At 39.5% G+C, this 21523-nt stretch overlaps 2 protein-coding genes across 6 annotated transcripts in view; one reads left to right on the plus strand and one right to left on the minus strand.

The window, feature by feature from the left end:
- The window catches only part of USP47 (ubiquitin specific peptidase 47), a 107089-nt gene extending 93658 nt beyond the window's left edge, over window positions 1–13431 (plus strand). For all 5 annotated transcript variants that reach the window (XM_032791788.2, XM_032791785.2, XM_032791786.2 and 2 more), the window contains 5 exons: window positions 657–775; window positions 7021–7151; window positions 9084–9131; window positions 9231–9361; window positions 11984–13431. In XM_032791788.2, the coding sequence (XP_032647679.1) occupies window positions 657–775; window positions 7021–7151; window positions 9084–9131; window positions 9231–9361; window positions 11984–12158 (604 nt within the window). In that variant the 3' untranslated portion in view covers window positions 12159–13431. The remainder of the gene's footprint in view (window positions 1–656; window positions 776–7020; window positions 7152–9083; window positions 9132–9230; window positions 9362–11983) is intronic.
- Window positions 13432–18587: 5156 nt separating this feature from the next.
- The window catches only part of DKK3 (dickkopf Wnt signaling pathway inhibitor 3), a 51383-nt gene continuing 48447 nt past the window's right edge, over window positions 18588–21523 (minus strand). The window contains exon 7 of the mRNA XM_032791792.2: window positions 18588–19368. Coding sequence (XP_032647683.1) covers window positions 19116–19368 — 253 coding nt within the window. The 3' untranslated portion in view covers window positions 18588–19115. The remainder of the gene's footprint in view (window positions 19369–21523) is intronic.

The following is a 21523-nucleotide window of genomic DNA, read 5'->3' on the forward strand; positions in this document are numbered from 1 at the left end:
GACTATCTCTAGCAACCAGCTCCAGTGGCCATGAATAACAGCACTGATATACATAAGGGTCTAGATTTCCATGTAGCCACTTGAAGGTGTGATGGTATACTATTAATTTTATAGGATCTCCAGATTGAAATTTTGGGAAGCAAGAAAAGTTGTTTACCAATAAAGAGAGGTGAAGCTTGGTCATAATTGAAAATCTTGGGGCTCTTGCAGGAATGAAGATCCTGTGTGTGGCTGGAAGCAGAGTAGGGGTGGTTTGTGCAACCTCTGTGTGGTAAAGGTACCATCTGTATTGTTGTCAGGAGATGTGATTGCAGCATAGGCATACCCGTGCTATCTCGATCACGAATAGCAATGAAGCCACAGGAGTAGGAATAACATCGTAGACTAGCCACACAGGGTCTCTGGGTACATACTTGGGCAGTTAGCCTGTGCTGCTGCGGTTTCATTTACCTTTTTAGCAAACTAGCTCGTTCAAAGCTAGCTTAGGTATGTTGCAGTCCTGCCTCCCAACTGAAGTGTAAACACACTCTTAAGTGTCATGGATTTTTGTGACACCTTTCTCCAGGGCTCAAAAAAAAAAATGTCATTGAATCCATTGCTATTGTAAGTTGATATCAGTGAACAAAAGCTTACTGTTTTCTTAAACATATTTTTAGGTTTCGCCTACGAAAGAAAACCTGGAAGAATCCAGGCACTGTATTTCTGGATTATCATGTCTATGAGGAAGATATTAATATTTCAAGCAACTGGGAGGTCTTCTTAGAAATACTTGACGGTAATAACAATGCATTATGAGAAAAAGTTAGATCCCTAACATTTTGGAGTTAAAATGCACATTTAAATTGTATCAAAATGAATTCTATCTTCTGTGAATATATATATATGCATTTTTGTACGTCAGTGGAATAGAATCCTTCAGCTAATAACATGTTAAATAGCTATTTTTGTTGAATGTTGATTTATTGAATTATTTTAGGTTCACTGCATTCTACATTCTATACTTTCCTGAAGATAATTAAAACTGCACTTCAAGATTCTTTTTCAGTTTAGTTGTAGTGTATTTTCTAGACCGGAGGACTCATGTAAGCTTAATGCAGCCTTCTGAATTGCACAATGAAACTTACCAGCCCAGGCACAGTCTCCTTGCCTGCACATACCATGATGATTAAAACAATTAATTATATTATTTTAGTCGATTATCAAAAAATTATTTGCCCAAGAGACCAAAGGAGTAGAACTTTTTAAGTGTAGGGAAGTAGATAGGGGCATTCAGATTATTTATTCAGACCAGTGGTGCTAGTGTAATCAAAATAGGATAATATAAATTGCAAAAGGGGGTGAGGTAGGGGGGAAGAAATAATAATAATAATAATAAAGTTAACCTTGATGCAGTGCCTGGCTTTAGTTTTGAAAAATACTAGAGAAGTTTTGTTCATAGTTTCTTTGCAAACTTTGTGTGTGTGTGAGAGAGAGAGATCCATATAGGTGTAATGATTGTAATTATGACTATATGTATCAGATGCTGAGAATGCAGCAGTGCCTACACTTGAGGTTGCAGAAGCATTTCCATTCTAAGTGGTAACTCTCAGTTCATCTTGATTGATTGGTCTCATATAGATTGCTCCAATCACAACATATCTTCCATTCTTCTCTTATCCTGGCCTTCCTTCTCTGTGTCCAAGTCTTTTCACAATAAAATCTTCCCATTTTTTTGGAGGTCAGCCGTTTTCAGTTCCCTTGGGTACCACTTGGCAACAGAAGTAGTTCGATTGTCAGTGAGCCTCGCTAATTCCCAGCCCATTGCATTTTACGGTTCCTGCTTTCAACGATGTCCTACGCTCCAATCTGATCACGTCATTGGGGACTCGGTCACAGATTGAGATCCCCAGAATTCTTCTTTCTATCATGTTCTCTCTGTGACAAACAGTTGTTGCTCCTCTATTTTCATCAGTGCCCATGTTTTGCTGCCGTACAACATTGCTGGCAATACTGTTGAGTTGCAGTGATTGGCGCATGTTGCCTTGTTGATTTTTCCCTTGGAGAAAATCCTCAATAAAACTGAATGTGCACGCCACCCAGCTTTCTTTCTTCGCATGAGTTCACCTTCCTGATCATGGCGCATGTTAATTTTTTGGCTCAAATAGGCATTGTTCAACTTCTTCTATTTGTTCTCCCTTGAGTATTATTTGGGCTTTTGGCAAGGCATTAGACTGCATACATTTTGTTTTAGAGCGGTTCTTTTTCAGTCCGACTTGGCTGCTTTTCGTGTCGAGGTCTTGCAGCATTTTCTGTAGTTTGATATTGTTTTCAGCAATCAACACAATATTGTCCGTGAATCTGAGGTGGTTTAGCTGCTCTCCGTTGATGCTGATTCCACCTTTTCCAGTTCATCCGCCTCATTACCATTTTGAGGCAGGCTGTGAAGAGTTTCAGTGAAACCACATCTCCTTGCTTCACACCTTTTTTGACTGGGATGCGAAGGGGACTGTTGAACAGAGTTATATCCATAGGGCAGTCAGAGTTTGCTTCCTTTAGTAGTTTGTTGTAGTTTGTGTTGATGCCCTGCTCTGCAAGAGCTTTCAGCACTACATAGATCTCTACTCTGTCAAATGCTTTTTCGTAGTCAACGAAGGCAATGCATAAAGGAAATCTCTATTTCCTTGAGCACTCCAATAGCTGGTTTAGAGTGAAGATCTAGTCCAATGTGCTGAAATTCCTTTGAATATCTGCCTGCTTTCTTCGGTGCTGCTCGTTCAGACTCTGAGAGTCAGTTTGTTGTTTTGGTGAATGGCTTGTAGACATGTGAGAGCAGTCATATGGGTCAGTAGTTCTTTAGATCTTCACAGTCGTCCTTCTTGTACAGCAAAATGGTGTTGGACTATTTCCAGCTCGATGTATATTCTGCATTTCTAAGTAGTGGCTAAAACTCTGAGCAAGGGTTTTCCAGAGGTCCTGTCCTCCAGCTCTTTATCATTTCAATTGTCAGTCTGTCTTTTCCTGGAGCTTTTCTTTCCTTCATTTGGTAAACTGCATGTCAGACTTCGTTGACGAGGACTGGGAGTGCGTGCTCGTTGGTCCGTTGATGTGTTCGTAGTGGGATGTTTATTTGAGGTGCAAACAGTTCGGTGTAGAAGTCTTTGCAGACAGCTTCCATTCATGTTCTGTCAATAACTGCTCTTCCATCTTTGTTCTTCAGCGCCATTATTGTTGATGTGTATAGCATCAGTTTCCAGTTGCATTTGTTTGAGGCTTCTGCAATCTTCAGCTGTCTTTAAGAGCCTTTCATTTTGGTATTTTTCAAAGTCTTCCTTTTAGTTGTCATCTTATCAGCTTTCAGATTAGCCAAGAAAGAGACCGAAAAGAGCCAGGAGAAGGATCTCAGAGGAAACAATGAACTTGCTAGAGAAGCGGAGGAATATAAAATGAAGTGATGGCAACAAATGCCCTCCTCCTGCAAATTTTCAGTTGCTTATTTTTTCTAATCTTTACAAATTTCAGTCAAAAAAATTAATGTTTGTTTTCAGTTAGGGAGCAAATTTTTGATAGTTTGAGCCAAAACTGTTTAACCATTTTCAGATCCAAGAATGGGGGGGGAAATCCCCACTCTTTAGCCATTATAAAATACTGACTTTTTGAACAGCTCTGTCAATGGTAGAAACCTGTAATTTGATAAGCAGATGGTTTCCAATGTGCCATTTTGGGATCTGGTGAAAGTTATTTTGTCAGAGTTACAGAGCTTTTAAAAAGTGCTTTGCACATGCATATTGGATTTTGTAATGCAACCTCTTAATGGCCTGCCAGTATTCGTTCTTTATACAATCAGTTCTAGGAAGGCGAGTAGACAGTGCTATGTTGTCTCTAAGATATCTTCCATTGCGTTAGAAAGGAATGTGGACTTCAAAAATATTCTAATTCCTTTCATATGCTGTAGAGATTCACTCACAAACTAGTTTCTGTTTACATCAAAACAAGATATTATAATGGATCATAATATTAAGATATTATGCTTTTGGTCAGTGGTGAAGTACTTAGTGTTTTTATTTACACTGTTATAATTTGACTTCAGAATTAGTAACCCTTTGACATGAAAAGGGAAAGTTCACATCTCTTACAGCTGTTATTTTAGGATGTCTACAGGGGGTGCTCACAGACATTTTCATCACCTTTTTAAAGTTTTTTTCACAACCATAAGAGGTAGAGGCTTAATTTAAAATTCTGGAGCACAGTATTGCAGCCTTCAAGAAAAGCATTAGTCTGTGAAATGTCCCAAATTGTTAATTGGACACAGTGGAATTTCTTAGTATTTTTCATGTTCTCTTTTTAAAATATTGTGAAATTCCCTACAAAAAGGATTTCTGTACTGAAGCACTCAGAGGTCAAGGTTGTCAGTGCAATCTGAACTTAATTTCCGTGTGTGTGTGCGCTTCCTCAATTGCCTTTTATTTAGGGCTGTTGATGAATCACAGTTTTAATGGTACTGGTAAAAAATAGAATATCAATTGAAATTACTACATATTTTGGATGTTTTTCTACATTTTCAAATATATTGATTCCAGTTACAGCATAGAATACAAAGTGTACACTACTCACTTCATATTTTTTATTACAAATATTTGTACTGCAAAAAAAATGTTTTTTAATTCACCTAATACAAGTACTGTAGTGCAGTCTCTTTACTGTGAAAGTGCAGCTTCCAATTGTAGATTTTGTTACCTAGAATTATGTACAAAAAATAACTGCATTCAAAAATAAAACAAAACTTTTGAGCCTACAATTTCACTCAGTCCTATTTCTTGTTCATCCAATCGCTAAAATAAACAAGGTTGTTTACATTTATGAGATAATGCTGCCCACTTCTTATTTACGTCACCAGAAAGTGAGAACAGGTGTTCGTGTGGGACTTCAGTAGTCGGCATTGCAAAGTATTTACATGCCAGATATGCTATATATTCATATGCCCCTTCATGCTTCGGCCACCATTCCAGAGGACATGCTTCCGTGCTGACAATGCTTCTTTAAAAAAAAAAGCATTCATTAAATTTGTGACTGAACTCCTTGGGGGAGAATTGTATGTCTCCGATTCTGTTTTACCCGCATTCTGCCATATACTTCATGTTATAGTCTCAGATGATGACTCAGTTCATGTTGTTTGTTTTAAGAACACTTTCGCTGCAGCTTTGACAAAACACAAAAAAGGTACCAATGTGAGATTTCTAAAGATAGCTGTAACAGTTGACCCAAGGTTTAAAAATCTGAACTGCCTTCCAAAATCTGAGAGGGACGAGGTGTGGAGCGTGCTTTCAGAAGTCTTAAAAGAGCAAGACTCTGATGAGGGAACTATAGAACCTGAACACCAAAAAAGAAAATCAACCTTCTGCTGCTGGCATCTGACTCAGAGGATGAAAATGAACATGCATTGGTCCGCACTGCTTTGGATTGTTATTGAGCACAACCTGACATCAATATGGACGCCTGTCCTCTGGAATGGTGGTTGAACCATGAAAGGACATATGAATCTTAGCACATCTCACACCTAAATATCTTGTGACGCCAGCTACAATGGTGCCATGCAAATGCCTGTTCTCACTTTCAGGTGACATTGTAAACAAGACACAGGCAGCATTGTCTCCTGCAATTGTAAACCAACTTTTTTGTCTGAGTGATTGGCTGAACAAGAAATAGGACTAAGTGGACTTGTAGGCTCTGTTTTACATTGTTTTATTTTTGAATGCAGTTATTTTTTGTACATAATTCTAGGTTTGAAAGTTCAACTTTCATGATAGAGATCGCACTACAGTACTTGTATTAGATGAATTGAAAAATACTAATTTCTTCTGTTTTTTACAGTGCAAATATTTGTAATAAAAAATAAATATAAAGTGAGCACTGTACACTTTGTATTCTGGGTTACAATTGAAATCAATATATTGGAACATGTAGAAAACATCCAAAAATATTTAACTAAATGATATTGTATTGTTTAACAGTGCGACTAATTGCAATTTGTTTAATCACTTCACAGCTCTACTTTTATTATATGATCACATACTGTTTTTTCCCCACCATTCCATTGCTTTATTGAGTTTAGGTGTTGGAAACAGAATGAGACAGAATTTTGTCATGAATTAATCTGTTGGTCTGGGGGCCAGAACACCTCTGTCCCTTTCGCTGCAAAAGTTGTGTGGTCCAACCTTTTGCACAGACTAAGGCTATATCTACACTACTATGATAAGTTGACCCATGCTTTGCAACTTCAGCTACGTGAATAATGAAGCTGGAGTCGATGTACCTTAGGTAGAGTTACCGTGGAGGCTACATCGCAGGGGGTTGATGGGAGAAACTCTCCCATCAACTTACCTTACTCTTCTCATCGGGGTAGCATATGGGGGTCGACCAAAGAGCGATCTGCTGTCGATTTGGCAGGTCTTCACTAGACCACTAAATCAGCCTTAGTGTTTGACCATGTTAAGTCACTTACTCTGTCTCTCTGTTCAGTACCTGTTAAAATGTGTATGATACTTCATGATCTTCATGATGCTTTGAGGAAAAATTCATTAATGTTTTTTAAGGCACTTACATATTCTATTGATCAGTGCTGTAGAAAAGCCTGTACAGAGAAAATGTTATCCTAGTGAAAGGCTTGGATGGTATGCAGAAAATGAGGCATGGGGGTCACAGATTGTGCCTAGAAAAGGAAATATAGAACTGCTGTCTTGTTCAATGAGCACTATCCATCCTGAGCACTAAGCAAGGTTGGAGTCCTATGAAAAAAGTCACTGTGCTATGTGTTTATCATTGTGTGTGTGTGTGTGCAAAGGGGTGCAGAGAAGGTTATCCAGGCATATTTAACATTGCAGTTTTCTGACTTTTAAGTGCTTCACTTTGCAACCTTTGATATTTTTGACCTTTATATATGGTATATACATAGCTATAATAGACTCAGCAGACTCCCATGTTTGTATGTGCACATAATATATGTTAAACTCCTCATTGTAGATAGAATATTCCATCTCTTTGCAGGGGCAGAAAAGATGAAATCCATGTCACAGCTTGCTGTTCTGTCAAGACGATGGAGGCCATCAGAGATGAAGCTTGATTCCTTCCAGGAAGTAGTTTTGGAAAGCAGCAGTGTTGATGAATTAAAAGAGAAGGTGAATTGATTTTAGTAGTAAAATGTATTCAAGCATAATTTCAAAGTAAATTAAGGTAACCAAATTAAGGCCACTTTAATTCTGAATAACAGCATGAACACAGGGATTTAATGCAGTTCAGTTGCAACGATTGCATCTTAGTTACAAATGCTTGGTGAGCTGCAAATGTAAAAAGACTGTCTTGCATGTGGATGCCAACTGAGATCCCAGTAATAGCTGAGGCTGCAGAGAAACCCTTTTCTTACCATATATAACTCCTTGATGGTGTGTCACCGGGCGATGCCCTGGAACTACTCCATATGAAGCCAGTCAGAACTCTGGGAGAGCATTTCTCCTCTTTCTGAGCATATTGTCGCCAGGGCAAGAAGCTTACACAGCTTCAGCCTTCCTGGATCTGACCTCAAAGCATTCAGCATCCCCTTCCACACTGTGCATGTCCTGCAGTGAGTCCACCCGGTTGGGGCTCCTGTGGAAGCCAGAGGGCCCTGCACCCCAACTCCACAGTCAGCTGTGGCTCTCAGCCAGCCAGTAAAATAAAAGGTTTATTATTCAACAGGGACACAGTATAGAGCAGAACTTGTTAGCACAGAAATCCAGTGACTTTCAGCCAAGTCCATCTTAAGGAGTCCTGGGCCAGAAGCTCTGGACTCCTCCTCCTCCAGTCCCCCCAAGCAGATTGCCAGCTTGCTACTGCTCCTCCTTCTCTTTGTCTCGCTTCCCAGGCAAAGAATCACCTGGTTGAATCCCCCTTCTGGATCTCAGGTTATGAAGGACACTGGTCATAGCATACATGCAGGCAGCTGGAGCAGAGGTCTCAGCCAAAGTCATACACCCCTATTCCCACTACCGAGGTATTGGTGCAGCACACAGGAAAACTGAGGCACACACAGTATTCATGCAAAACAGTAAAACTCATAGGCTCAACAGTAAGGCTCACATACAACACAAGGGAAAATCAGTTCAGTTTTCTCATGACTGAACACAAATTCATTGTCTTCATCTAACACCGAATGCACTGGCCTCCTTGTTAAGTGTGGTAGTTGGTCATGAGTATGTAATGCTTATATGACAAGCTATGTACTGTCTTCTTGTGTGCTTCCAGGTACAAATCAAGTTACTGATGTCATGAATCCCCTAATGACAATGGATCCTACCATCTCTAAGACTGCCTTTTTCATTTAGTGTCACAACATTTGCTGCATGCCTTCAGAGTTAATCTCTAGGGACCAGTTGGCAGCATGTTTTTATGGCCTCATCTCTTGAATTTGTTCCCATCTGCACTATGCAAAAGCTTGAATTTGACATTTTAAATGTGGTACAAGACAGATTTTCAGTCAGTCCTTTTATTTCAGCAGAAGTTTATTGGTGGATGGTGGGGATGATGTGATTCATCAGTCGTTTAGCTTTTGTCAGGTTGTTTTTGTTTTTTATTTGTATTGATATACACAGTAAGTTTTATAAATGAAATGATTTGTAATATTGAGAACCAACGCTGCTTCAGTCAAAGTTGTAATATGAGGCATGCAATCACTTTGCATTTTGGACCTCACATTAACTATGTTTCTATTTTAATTTTTTCTATCTCCACCACTCTGTTGGAAATTTTGATATTATATAAGGGTCTCACAGAACTGTCAGTTGTGACTCCTCTGTCATGTACTAATTTAATTGCACTGAAAAGCATCAGCTGTGTTCTTGGGATAACCACTGCCTAAAGAAAAATTGTGACATATGGGATGTTGATAAATTGAAATACGTATCTTTTCCTGCAGTTTTGAATCCATTTTTGTATCATTGATATGTCTGAATTTCTTACTGGCCTTTACAATTTCGCAAAGACTTACTGATGTTCATATGCTTCAGTGTATGATGGCATGAAACTGTTTACCTCACTGAAAAAAATTAATGTATTGAAAATGTTTGTTTTTACAGCTTAGTGAAATAAGTGGAATACCCTTGGAATATATAGAATTTGCTAAGGTAAGTAGTGTTATGTCGAAATTGTATATACTGATTTGGGATGCATATATTGTTATGCTGTTTGGATGATTTATTCACTGAATAATTGCTTCTTTGCAGGGGAGAGGCACATTTCCCTGTGATATTTCAGTACTAGAGATCCATCAGGACTTGGACTGGAATCCTAAAGTGTCTGCATTGAATGTCTGGCCTCTCTACATTTGTGATGATGGTGCAGTAATATTTTATAGGTATATATTTTATTGTAGTATAATGATCATCAACAAATACTCTACGTATAAATAAGGTTCTAACAACCAACAGAAGCTTGAAAAACAGTTCATGCTGAAAATTCTGCTGTTGTTTTGAAGAAGAAAAATGTCCACAATGGGAGCTGAAAATAGAAAATCAAGCTTAACTTTGATTGAGGCACTTCAGTTATAAATTTGTGTTAGTCTTTAACTTCTATTTTACTAATATGTGCTAAATAAATAGTAAGCATTATGCTTGGCAATAAGTCTAGATTTCAGAAGTTTTGGCATTATCTTAATTGTAGCCAGGATTTCACCCATTGTGTTGAATTATTTAGCATTTGCTTAATATTTTACATTAAGCAGTTATGTAAATAAAGTAGATAATATCTTCTTGTTTTAGGGAATTTTTGCCATGACATTTTTGAATTGACCTTACTATATAGTATATATTGACACTATGATAAACGTGAAATTGGAAGCCATTCTAAGGGATCATATAATAAGTAGAAGCTTTTTTTCCCTACTTTTATTAGTTTGAAAAATCTTGACCTAACTGTATCAGAGGGGTAGCCGTGTTAGTCTGGATCTGTAACTGACCTAACTGCTTATTCAGGGCCATTGTAACCTGTCTGGCCAGCATCAGTGTTTTATGTGCACAACACAACCATATCTTAAAACTGAATTATATTTTTGGTGAAATTGTTTTCCGTATTTTAAATGCCCAAAGGGTGAAACTGACTACTGTGCAGGGGCCAGCACAAGGCATAAGCACCATCGAAGGCCTTAGAAAAGGGCTCTACAACTAATTCTTAAACCACTAGGCCATAGAGACTCCAATTCTTGTTGTTCGTCTGTTTCTAGTTACTCTCTGCAACATGTGCCATTCAGACGGTCACCTAAAATATAGCCTCGCTTTTTCATCTGGCTGACAAAAAGAAAACAAATCTGTTAGACAATTCAGTACTAAAATAACTTGAGGGTGTTCTTTGGCCTTATAGTTTGGTTAGCTCAAAATGCAGTTGTTATCTCATAAAATCTTCAGTTTATTCTGTAGTCTGAAGTTACCTGGACAAAGTTTTTGAATTAAGGGATAATATGAAGGTTGTGACATTATACAGAACAGTAAACAGGTTCCTATTTGGATATATTTTATCCTGAATAAATTAGATTTGGAACATGGGACTTCAGCCCACTCCTAAATTTTTTCATAAATTTGCAATCTGGGGATAGCACAAGAAAAGAGGGAGGTGAGTAGTGTGGTGAACTTGAGGAAGAGCTAGAAATAAAAGAGCGGATGGGGTTTGTGTGTCCCGTGGAGCGGCTCGCTGGCATATTGTCAAAAGCTGCTGCTGGCTAAAGAATAGAGTGGCAGCTGAATAGGAGGAAGCTGTGTTGCCAGGCAGGGGTGGAGTGAAGAGGCGGTGTGGGCTTGATGAAGAGGAACTGTGAAGTGAACTCAGAAAACTGGCTTAGAGTACGTCTATACTGCCGCTGGATCGGCGGGTAGTCTTCGATGTATCGGGGATCGATTATCGCATCTCGTCTAGATGTGATAAAGTGATTCGCGAATCAACACCCCTATTCCACCTTGGCCAGAGGAGTAAGCAGAGTCGATGGGGGAGCCGCTAGTGTAGCCCAGGCCTTAGTATAAGGCTTCTCTACACTACATGGGTCGACATAAGGCAGCTTGTCTGTCAGTGTCTACTTTACAGCCTTGCTCCTGGCCAATATAAGTGCCCTGCTCCGCCTCCATAAGAGGCATAGGGTTTATGTCGGTGTAGTTAGGGTGACATGGTGTCTGTATATAGGACTCCCAAGTACGGATCTCCCCACTGAAGACAAGAAGCCCCAGGTGGCTTCCCTCTTCTCCCAACTGGGAGTGAGAAGGTGAGAAGCCTGGGGGGCAGCTGGGATCCCAGCAGGGAGCTGCCTCCCTCCCCCCCTCCCCCCTTTCCCTCTTCAGTCAGTGGAAGCGCTCCTGGTGAGGACGTGCACCACTAACAGAAGGAGGATAGTGTGGACATCAGTCAGTGCTGAATTACTGCAATAACTGCAAGGTAAACTAACATAGGTTGATTTAAGATTGTAGTGTAGACATGCTTCATGTTTCAACTTTCTAGGAATGCCACGGCTCTCCGATTTCTCCACACTGTTAAAGTGACACATTGCAACTAAAAGGTTCATTGAATTAAAGTTTGTCTGCTTAGATAGCTGTAGAACAAATCCTTGACTTGAAAGCCCAGATACCTCTTTGCAAATTATATTCCCTTTTCCCTTCTCAATTTATTAACCTCCGTATTTCTTTTTGTAGCCAATTTAGCAAAATTTTGGAGAAATCTAGCATCTTGTCGTTTAGTTCTTTCTCTTGTTTCCTTACATTGGGTCTGTCATGTTTAATTCTGAGTGTCTCAGAAAACACCATGCTTTGTACAGAGGAGACTTACAATGGAAAAAGGTTAAAGACCTTAGAGAGAGCGAGAACTTGCGTTTTGAGATACTTTATGACGATTTACAGTATGAAAAGTCTAGCAGGCTCTTTTGATTCAATGAGACCCAGTCACTTGTATAACTTTTTGTAATTTTACTATAGCTGATTTTTAAACTACTATTTTATTTTAGGGATAAAACTGAAGAGTTAATTGAATTGACAGATGAACAGAGAAATGAACTAATGAAAAAAGAAAGCAGCAGACTCCAGAAAACTGGACACCGCGTAACCTACTCCCCTCGTAAAGAAAAAGCACTAAAAATTTATCTGGATGGCGCCCCAAATAGAGAGTCGACTCAAGACTGACATTTACAATAGCATTTCCCTTGGGGAATTTTTTTGTTTTAAGTAATTAAAAAAAAAAAAAAAGTTCACTACTACTGTGTAGTGCCATTACGGCAGGACGCTCATTAGGTGTAAAGCAATGACACCAGCACTGATTGGGCTGCAGTGTACCAATCAGAAGCTCAGTGCCCAGTCGGGCCACTGTTTGACTTTGAATCATGTTGTGCACTATAGTCAAATGTACTGTAAAGCTAAAGGGATGTGCAAATAAAAAATGAATAGAAAAAGTGGGGAGGGGGAGGAAAATGAGTGGAAATGATTGAGGACAATGTGCACATAGTAGCTAGTAAAACTAGCATCAAACAGGATACTCAGCTTAATAATAAAAGCTGTGCAAAGGCCATGAATGAATTCTTTTGTTTGTTTCAGTGATACACACATTACCTCATTGAAGGTTTGGAAGTAAATGTAACACATTGGCTTTTGGAAAGCAGCAAAAATGGGGTGAAGATATAATGGAATTTTCAAAAGCCAGCTCTAAAAGTTGTCAGGTTTTAGAAGAATCCTTGGACTATTCTTCCTTAAAACAGGTACCTTTAGAAAGTTACCAGGAGGTCTTGGCTCATTTTGCTCAAGTATTGTAAGGTAACTCTTTTAAATAGCTTATGAAAGCAGAAGAGCAACTTTACTATATTGCATTCAATGTGTAAATAAAATCTCCCTGTCCAGTTAGCAGAACTATAGTTCAGTTACTTATCATAGTATTTCTTTTCACATATCAATATTCGTTGTGTACATTTGAAAATATAGCTGCCTATTTAAATTTGTATTCATTTTATGTTTGGCAGTGCTGGGTACTTTAGGGTTGCATTTCCCTTTGTTAATGAGTTTTTTGGTGGTTTTTTTGGTTCTGCTACTTATTTTTGTACATTTTGTTTTTGAAGACTTCATTATAAGTTTGCTTTTTCTAGTCCCTTTGCAAGTCACACTTTAATTTTTCCTGGAGTTGATTCATAGTTATTTGTAGTTTAAACATTTTTGGCAACCTCTAACACCTCACAGTATAAACTTGCTGGTAGTTCAGGTTGTGGTGCAGACTGATGCAGTCAACATGATTTCATTGCAAATCCTAGAAACAGCAGGTTTTTGCTTTGCTACATCAATTGAGAACAAAAACTATGTAGAATTGGAAATATCAACTAATTTATAACAATCAATAAAAGGTTTTGGTAAACTTTTTCATGCCTGATGCTGTTTACAACAATGAACATGCCAATAAAACATTTGTTCATTCTGTTGTGTTATTTTAATCATTAAACTTCCTTGGGTTTTTTTAACCTGGAAAGAAATTATAGAATTGCTTCATGTAAACCTATAGAATCACTTTTAAAATTCATATACTGCCTTCAAAGGTACAAACATAAAGTATCAAGGAGTGTTCATACAGAGTATTCTGGTCTAATGTACTTATATTCATAATAGAAGATTTATTAACTAACAACTTCCTTTCTGGAAATGAATTCTTTCCCCAGTGCAGAATTTTAGGTTGCAACTCCTTTTTCCCCCTGCAAATACCAGAGGCAGCACAGACTTGTCACGTGGGCTGTGGAGTTTGGCTATTTCTTTCCACCTTGACTCACAGGTGAGTACTTGCAAAGATGTATAGGAATACCAAGGGCTCAGATCTGTCCAGTGGCACAAAGCAGAAAATGTCAGTAGAACTGTAGCCCCCTGAGGATTCACCCTGTGGGGTGGGGAATATCTGCGTGGCATAGAGCCTTCATTACGGCGTCATGCCTCACAGTCCCCAACTTAGGTGGCATGGGTGTGGGAAGAAAGGGAGCATTGTGGGAATATCTTAGCCCTCTGACATCTCTGGCTGCTGGAATGACTTTATTAAAACATATCAGCTATATATATATATAGACATGTAGGGGTGTGTCTACACTGCAGTTAAACACCTGTGGCTGGCCTGTGTCAGCTGACTGAGGCTGCAGGGATGTAAAATCGTCGTGTAAATGTTTGGGCTCAGGATGGAGCCTGAGGTCTGGGACCCCACAAAGGGGGAGAGTCCCAGAGCTTGGGCGCCAGCCCCGGACCAAATGTCTACACTGCAATTTTACAGCCCAAGTGCTACAAGCCCAAGTCAGTTGACATGGGCCAGCCATAGGTGTTCAGTTGCAGTGTAAACATACTCTGAGGCTGTCACAGAAGCACTGAAGGCCTTATGGTTGGGAGAACTAGGATACAAGTGTTCCAGTAAAGGAAATTGTTGGGTACATTTTTTTTTTTTTTATTCTGCATCATGACCTTTCCTTTATGCTGTTAGGCCCTTGGGGCATAACAGTTGCTATAGGAAATTTAGGAGTGGGGGAGAGGAAAAAGTAAGAGAAAGGAACAAAGATTTTAGTCAGACTAGTTTTTAGGGAAGGGGGAAATCTTAAGTACAACTGTTTGGCGCACCTTCATGTTTGGAAGATTCTCCAGAAGAAAGTTCAAGCCTGGAGAGCTTAATAGAAATCTTGATGAATGACCACAAGACAGCTTTAGAGATCTCCTTTCTGGTGACTGATGCCCTTTTGGCACAGGATACTGCAGTAGAGCATGTTGAATGGGTTCTGATTGCTTGTGGGACTAGTGTTTCAGCAGCTGTGTAGGCGTTGGTAAAACAGAATTTAGGTCTTTCAGACCTGGGCACTTAACTGTGAGAAGAAACAAAAAAGGGTTGACTTTTCCTAAACATGTTAATTCAGCTAAGCTAAATCTGCAGTTCTTCTCATCCACCATCTGATAAGCTCTCTTTCAGGTGTTGAGCTCTCAGGAAAAGTGAAACAACAATAGTCCATGATGTATGTAGGGGAGAAATCTTGCCTTTCTGAACCATTCAGTAAGACTCATGCTTCCTAAGAGCAGAGATTTTGTAGACGCTAAACTGAAAGAATTGTGAACAGGGAACATGTTTTAGGGAAAGGAAGAATAGGAATTAAATACCTTCCATTCAAATTAAATGGGTCATGAGCACCTGTAGCACTGTGGCTGCATCTGTGATGGAGAAGATAGGTCTGTCTTTTTGGATTGATATGTTGCCCTAAGGAACCTCAGTACTATTGGTAATCTTCCAGAGGCTTGGATGAGTTTGTTTTTTATAACATTATTTAGCACCAAAAGATAAAATGCAGTGACAGTAATTCTTAAGTCCAAATCTGGGTTGCTGTCAGGAGATGGTCGCTGTTTTCCTGGCATTGATCATGATGATATGGCACCTGTAGGAAAATTTTTGTTGATTCTCGCTGCTCAGTTGTCAAGTTGCTCAGTTGTCAAGCTATCAGATTCAGCCTGGATTGAAATACAAGGAGTGGACCTTATGATACACTGCTTGCTGGGAAGATGGAGTGGAGATCTGTGATGGCTCCATACCCTTCCTTAATTATGGGTGGTGACAATGAGCACTGCCTCCTCCCTGCTGCCACCCCCAATCTCATCAATCTTTCTAATAGCAGAAGAGGACAAGGTGTGCAGCAGCCTTTTTTTATTATCTGAGTCAGAATGTCTTTTAACAGTGATATTTGGCCCAGTGGATCAGACACTAGCTTGAATCAAGAAACCTGGTTTTTATTCCTAGTTTTTGCTGCTGACCTATTCAGGCAAGTCGCATAATCTTACTGTGGCCGAGTTTCCATCTCTAAGCCCCTTCGTTTTCAGTTTAAACCAATTTTAACTGAAAAATTTCTGGGTTTTACAAAAACTATTCATTTTTTTGATTTTTTCACCCTACTTTTGTATCATTCAAATATATAAAAAACAACTTGTTTTATTAGGAAAATACAATACATTGCATGAGATACATGTATTACGATAATACAGTAGTCTGTATATGCAAAGCTGCCCCTTGAAATAAGGCTATGTAATAGTCTTGAAGACGGACTGCAAGCTCTGAAGTGCATGTGCATCTGAACGTACTGATGAATCTCATGCCCACGACCTACATATTTCAAGCTGTTGGCTGATAATGGTTTAAAGATTTGAGACACTAAAATGGGAAGAAAACGAAAATCTATCAGAATACGTTTCAGAACACGAAGCATTCAAAAGTTTATAAAATACAAAAATAGGAAAAAAGGATGAAGTTGAGTGTGTGCGCTGCAAATGGTGTGACCCAATTATTAAATGTAAATATGTATAGGCTAATAGGTCTAAGTCTACAACAGTAAGCTGTTTGTTCAAATGAAAAGTTTTATTTGGGGTTCAGAGAGGTATTGTTCTCTTAAACTCAGAGGTGGCATTGTTTTGAGTTCTGTTTTAGTTCTGCAGCAAACCACGCTGATGAATGGACTTCAAAGCATTAATCTGTTGCATACTTTATAAACCCCAATATATACCCAGAAAAATTGAGTTGTTTTTTGCACTGATTTTCACCTGTTTTTGAGGTAAACACTGATACATTCCCAGGGAAAATGAAATAAAATAACTGAAAACGAAGGACCCTACTTATCTCTAAAAGGGAAAGGCTGACACTTGCCCTCTTTTGTAAAGCACTACTCAGAGTTGTTTGCTGTGCCAGTGCTTTTGTGCTCAGAATTGGTATTTGGATCACCCTCATGTAGGCTGAGTAGCCCATCTGCCAGAAGAACCTATATTACTTCAGCTTGTAGATAATGACTTTTGACTGCCACTTGTCAGTTTATTCCACAGTTGTCTGAATGAACCAGGTAATATTTTCATCAGGTGATATTGAGAGTCTTGAATAGCCAGTCTCAAATTTTTTTGTAACTAAGGCCCTCGAGCTTTTCTGACCATGATCATGTTCACTGTGTATATGTAAAATGTACCCTGGGGTGCTTCCATATGAAAGAAGGGAAGTGGTGTGGTAAATAGGTTATGCCAGCTGTGTGGAGCCATTCACTGATTACTATAGCAAGCAACAGGTGTTTCAGCTGTGGCTTAAACTCATTGTGCTTCTGAGGATTGAGGCTTTTCAGGTTATTGCATGACATGGCTCTGGTGAAGTGTGGTTGTCGAAACTGCAGCGAGATGCTAATAGTAGCTTCTCTTCTGTTGGAGTCCTTATGAAAGAGGTTTCTTCTACAGGAATGACTGTTCTCCATGCTTCTAACCTCAAACTTGAAGAGTATGAAGGGAATCCTTTGCTTTGAGACTCCCTAAACAGTTTCATGGCCTTTTCTTCCCTTAAAGAACATGGCACGTTGTCCTAGCTTTGACGTAACACAAAGTCCATATTTTTTTCATCCTTTTCATAGTTGGATCTAAGGTCCAACTCCTGCTCCTCACAATAATCTCAACCATGTTTCTGGGGAAAAAAAACCTCTCCTACTGCTCTAGCACATGATTTATATGGGCCAAAGCTGGCTCTTTGAAAGGGCTGTAGAATCTGATCCTTCTGTAATGTTCCATATGAACTGTGGTTCCACCCCCCACCTCCCCGTAATGTAAACACCTATGCATGCTTTTTATTGGTATATATGACCTACCTACAACTAGGGCCCCAGTGCCTTATTAAATAGCCTTATGCCAGGAAGTACACCTCTACCTCTGTAACGCGGTAAAGCAGTGCTCTGGCGGGGGCAGATCAAAGCATGTTTGATATAAGGCAGTTTCAGCTATAACGCGGTAAGATTTTTTGGCTCCTGAGGACAGCGTTATATCAAGGTAGAGGTGTATTATGCATGAAGACAGAATATTGCAGCAGTATTACTGTGACAGTAAGGGTGATACTCTGAGAGAAAGCACTTCCTCGAAAGGTCAGATACAGGACTTTTTACAGGAAGGTGATGAATTTGGGCTTTTTATAATAGGCAATCACTTCAAAGCAGGGCAGCTTATAACAATAGGGATGGCCTGTTGGGGAAGCAGCCTATTCTTGTATGCAGGGACAATTCTCTGGTATAGTAAGTCTGAAACATACTTATCAGTGGCTTGATATTTGACATTCTGATTACAAAGAAGAGTGGTGGAGTTTGTTTCATCAGGAACAGGGGCAAGCTTCATCTGTAGAGTACATATCACCCTAATGAATATGCATGTGTTCAAATCCGATTTTGTTTGTTTTACAGAAGTTGTTAAAGGGGATGTTTTCTTCACTGGACTTTGTTCAAAATCCTAAACCTACGTAAGAGAGGGTGGTGGGGAGGAAGGAATCCATGTGCCTTCCTGAAGGTAACAACTGTGAAAGAGAGTTAATGCTGCAAGGAGTGGTATTAACTGTCATGGAGTTGACACTGGCAAATGTGGTGTAGTAGGGATGTTGGTTTAAGCTATCAGCCCAGTCCCCTAAAACCTGTTCAGCTAGTGGTGCAACATGAGTTTGCGATCCTTTGCTGCTGCCTTTGTAAACAGTTGAAAGTGAAGTTTGGTACTACGTGCTTTCTCTGAAGCTAAGGATAAAGCTCTCCTCCTTCCCAGCCTCCCCCAGGCTTCAAATAACTGAGCAGAAGCTATATTTATTGCAAGTTCACTCTGATTATATATTTTTAAAAGAAACACATACATGGCTGAAGACCAATGCCCGAAAATAATCAACCTAAACGAAGAAGTGGGTTCTTCCTCACCCCAGAACAACCACCATTCCAAACATATGTACAGAAAATGCAATGCTCAAAACTTTCACTTGAGGGTCACCAATAATTTAAATGATTATGTATGAAACATTAACACTTTGACACATTATGCTCATTTCCCTTAATACCAAACTAGTAAGGACAGAGTAACTAGTCCAAAAAAAAACCCCTGTGACTGTTGGCCCACACTTGACCTTTCTGATTCAGCTTAGTCCAACCTTCTGCTTGGATTAAAAAAAAAAGTCTGTGCAGGTTTTGGGGAAGAGAATAGGAAGAAATCCCTTTAAAATATTATTTATTGCACTTCTATCCAGCAGTGTGTGTGTTCAGAATTTATACAAGCAAAATACTAGACACTTCTAGAAATTTAATTTGTCAGTGACCAATCTATCTTGTGTTTAATTTAAATCTCATCTCCAAAGAGCAGATCATGAGCTAAGTCTGGCTCCTTTAAATCTGTCTGTTCAGAAAGCCTGGAAGGAAATATTTCTAATTCTTTCTGCACTGCCTGAATGATACTGCTGTCTTCATAATCGTCAAGCATGTCTCTGGGTATCAAACCAAGAAACGGTATTTCATCCATGAGCAAAGGCTCTTCCTTTTCGTTACTTCTGGTTTCATTAAAAGATGCTTCACATACAGATGCGGTGATGTGGCTGTTGAGAAAGCAAACACATCCTGCCTGTTAGTGTTCAGAGCTGTTGTCATTCCAGTTCTTCATTAAAGTGGAAAACCACACACACCCCTCCTTCCCTCCCTCCCAGGTGAAAGGGAACAAACACATATTCCAGATCCATTCACTTGAATAGGTAAGACAGCTGATTATAGCAAGTTATTCACAGCTCAGGAAAGCTGAAGACTGAATTTTTAAAGAAATCCATTATAATGCATGAGGAGGAGTTAAGTCTCTTGCCCTAAAATATTAGGACAAAAAAACTGGAAGGGGTAATCCTTTGAGAAGAAGAAATTTGCCAAAACTGACATTGGGAAGTTTTGATCAGTTTTATTGGTTTCAGAACAGGGCAGTCCCCTAGGTTAAACATTTTTATTGTTGTTCTGAACAGTAGGTCCAATGAGCTGCAAGCAGAGGGAACTCCCCCTGCCCCTTGTGATGGATCTGGGATGTGTTCATGCTTACTGGAAATTCGATCTTTCTCCATCTGTGTTCTCTAACAGCGGTCTGCAACCTTTCAGAAGTGGTGTGCTGAGTCTTCATTTATTCACTTTAATTTAAGGTTTTGTGTGCCAGTAGTACATTTTATATTATAGAAAGAGGCCTTCTTTCTATAAGCATATAAGGTTTTTAAAATGTTTAAGCAGCACCATTTAAAATTAAATTAAAATGTAGAGCCACCCCCACCCCCGGACTGGTGGCCAGGACCAGGCAGTGTGAGTGCCACTGAAAATCAGCTTGCATGCTGCCTTTGGCACAGGTGCCATAGGTTGCCTACCCCTGCTCTACAATTTTGGAGGTGTTTATGGGTCACATGCCATAGCAGGGCTTAGTACTTCAGCCAGTGTATTAATACAGAGCTATGTCTCACTTCAACTTTATAGGGGCAACTATTTTGAAAAATGACTGCTAATGTAAATTGGCCACTTCTATTTCCTTTAAATATGCAAATGTTTGCCCTATGCCAGACTGTTCTTAATATCCAGTATATGAAATCTGATGTAAATTCATGAAGGAGGCTGAACTTAGTCCATATCAGGCTTGTGGAAGATGCACCTCTCATATTATGTAACCATTAGATTATCTGAAAGAAATCAGGCAATTGTGACAAAATGTGTGACTGCCAGAAGTCCCAGTCATGTCTGCTAATACTTGTAGTGGCGATAGCTGGGTTGTTCACTATATCCAAGTCCTATTTTGTTCAGCTTTGGCTTATCCCCACCTGCAGTGTTATCCTTTTTATTTCACAGTGATATGAGATGGCAGGTGTTATGTGTTTGATATATCCTTGCTGAGAACTGCAAACTAATTCAAATTTCAGTGTTGAAAGGGATTGTGATGAACTATGTGCAGTACCAAATATTGCATGAACTATTCCTTCAAACAAAATCCCAGTAATGAATTGCATATTGATGTGCTACAGAAAATATTAATTCATATCTTATGTCTCACGGCACATGTGGAAATCGTGTTATTTTGTTAAATGCTAAGCAAATAGTGTAATGGGAAAATACTGACAAATGTTATCTCAACCAGAGAGTGAAATAATTTCATTTACCTGTGGCTTTCCCTGAATGCTTTAGGAAACCTAAAGCTGACACACACTCACACCGCTCCCTCCTGACCTGCTTTTACTTAAAAAGTGCTAAGTCAAATTTTTATAATTTTGAAGGAAAAAAAAAGCAGGGAGTTGAAAGGTGCTCTGTGAATTGCTAATGAAAGCCTTAGTTCACAGCAAAAATTATAGGCTCATATTCCTCCTTTTCCATTAAGGATGAGACAGACTTGAAATATTCCTAGAGAAGCCTGCACAATATTCTGCATGTTAGTCTTCAAGACAAGGCACTGAATCTAGGAGCGGCGCCAGGGTTCCAGCAAACGGTCCACTGGTCCCGTGGCTCTGGTGGACCTGCTGCAGGAACTGCGGGACCAGCGGACCGTCCGCAGGCTCGCCTGTGGGAGGTCCACCGGAGCAGTCTGCCGCCCTCCCAAATCCTGGCGCCCTAGGCAGCCTAAATGGAAGCACTCCCCTGACTGAATCTCAGGTGATGAGACAGCCTAGTAGGGCTCCTCAGGAAATGGGGAAATATAATGAAAGATGTCTGATGTTAGGGAAATATATGCATGTGTGTCTATCT

The sequence above is a fragment of the Chelonoidis abingdonii genome, chromosome 4, assembly GCF_003597395.2.
Source record: "Chelonoidis abingdonii isolate Lonesome George chromosome 4, CheloAbing_2.0, whole genome shotgun sequence".
Taxonomy (NCBI): Eukaryota; Metazoa; Chordata; order Testudines; family Testudinidae; genus Chelonoidis; species Chelonoidis abingdonii.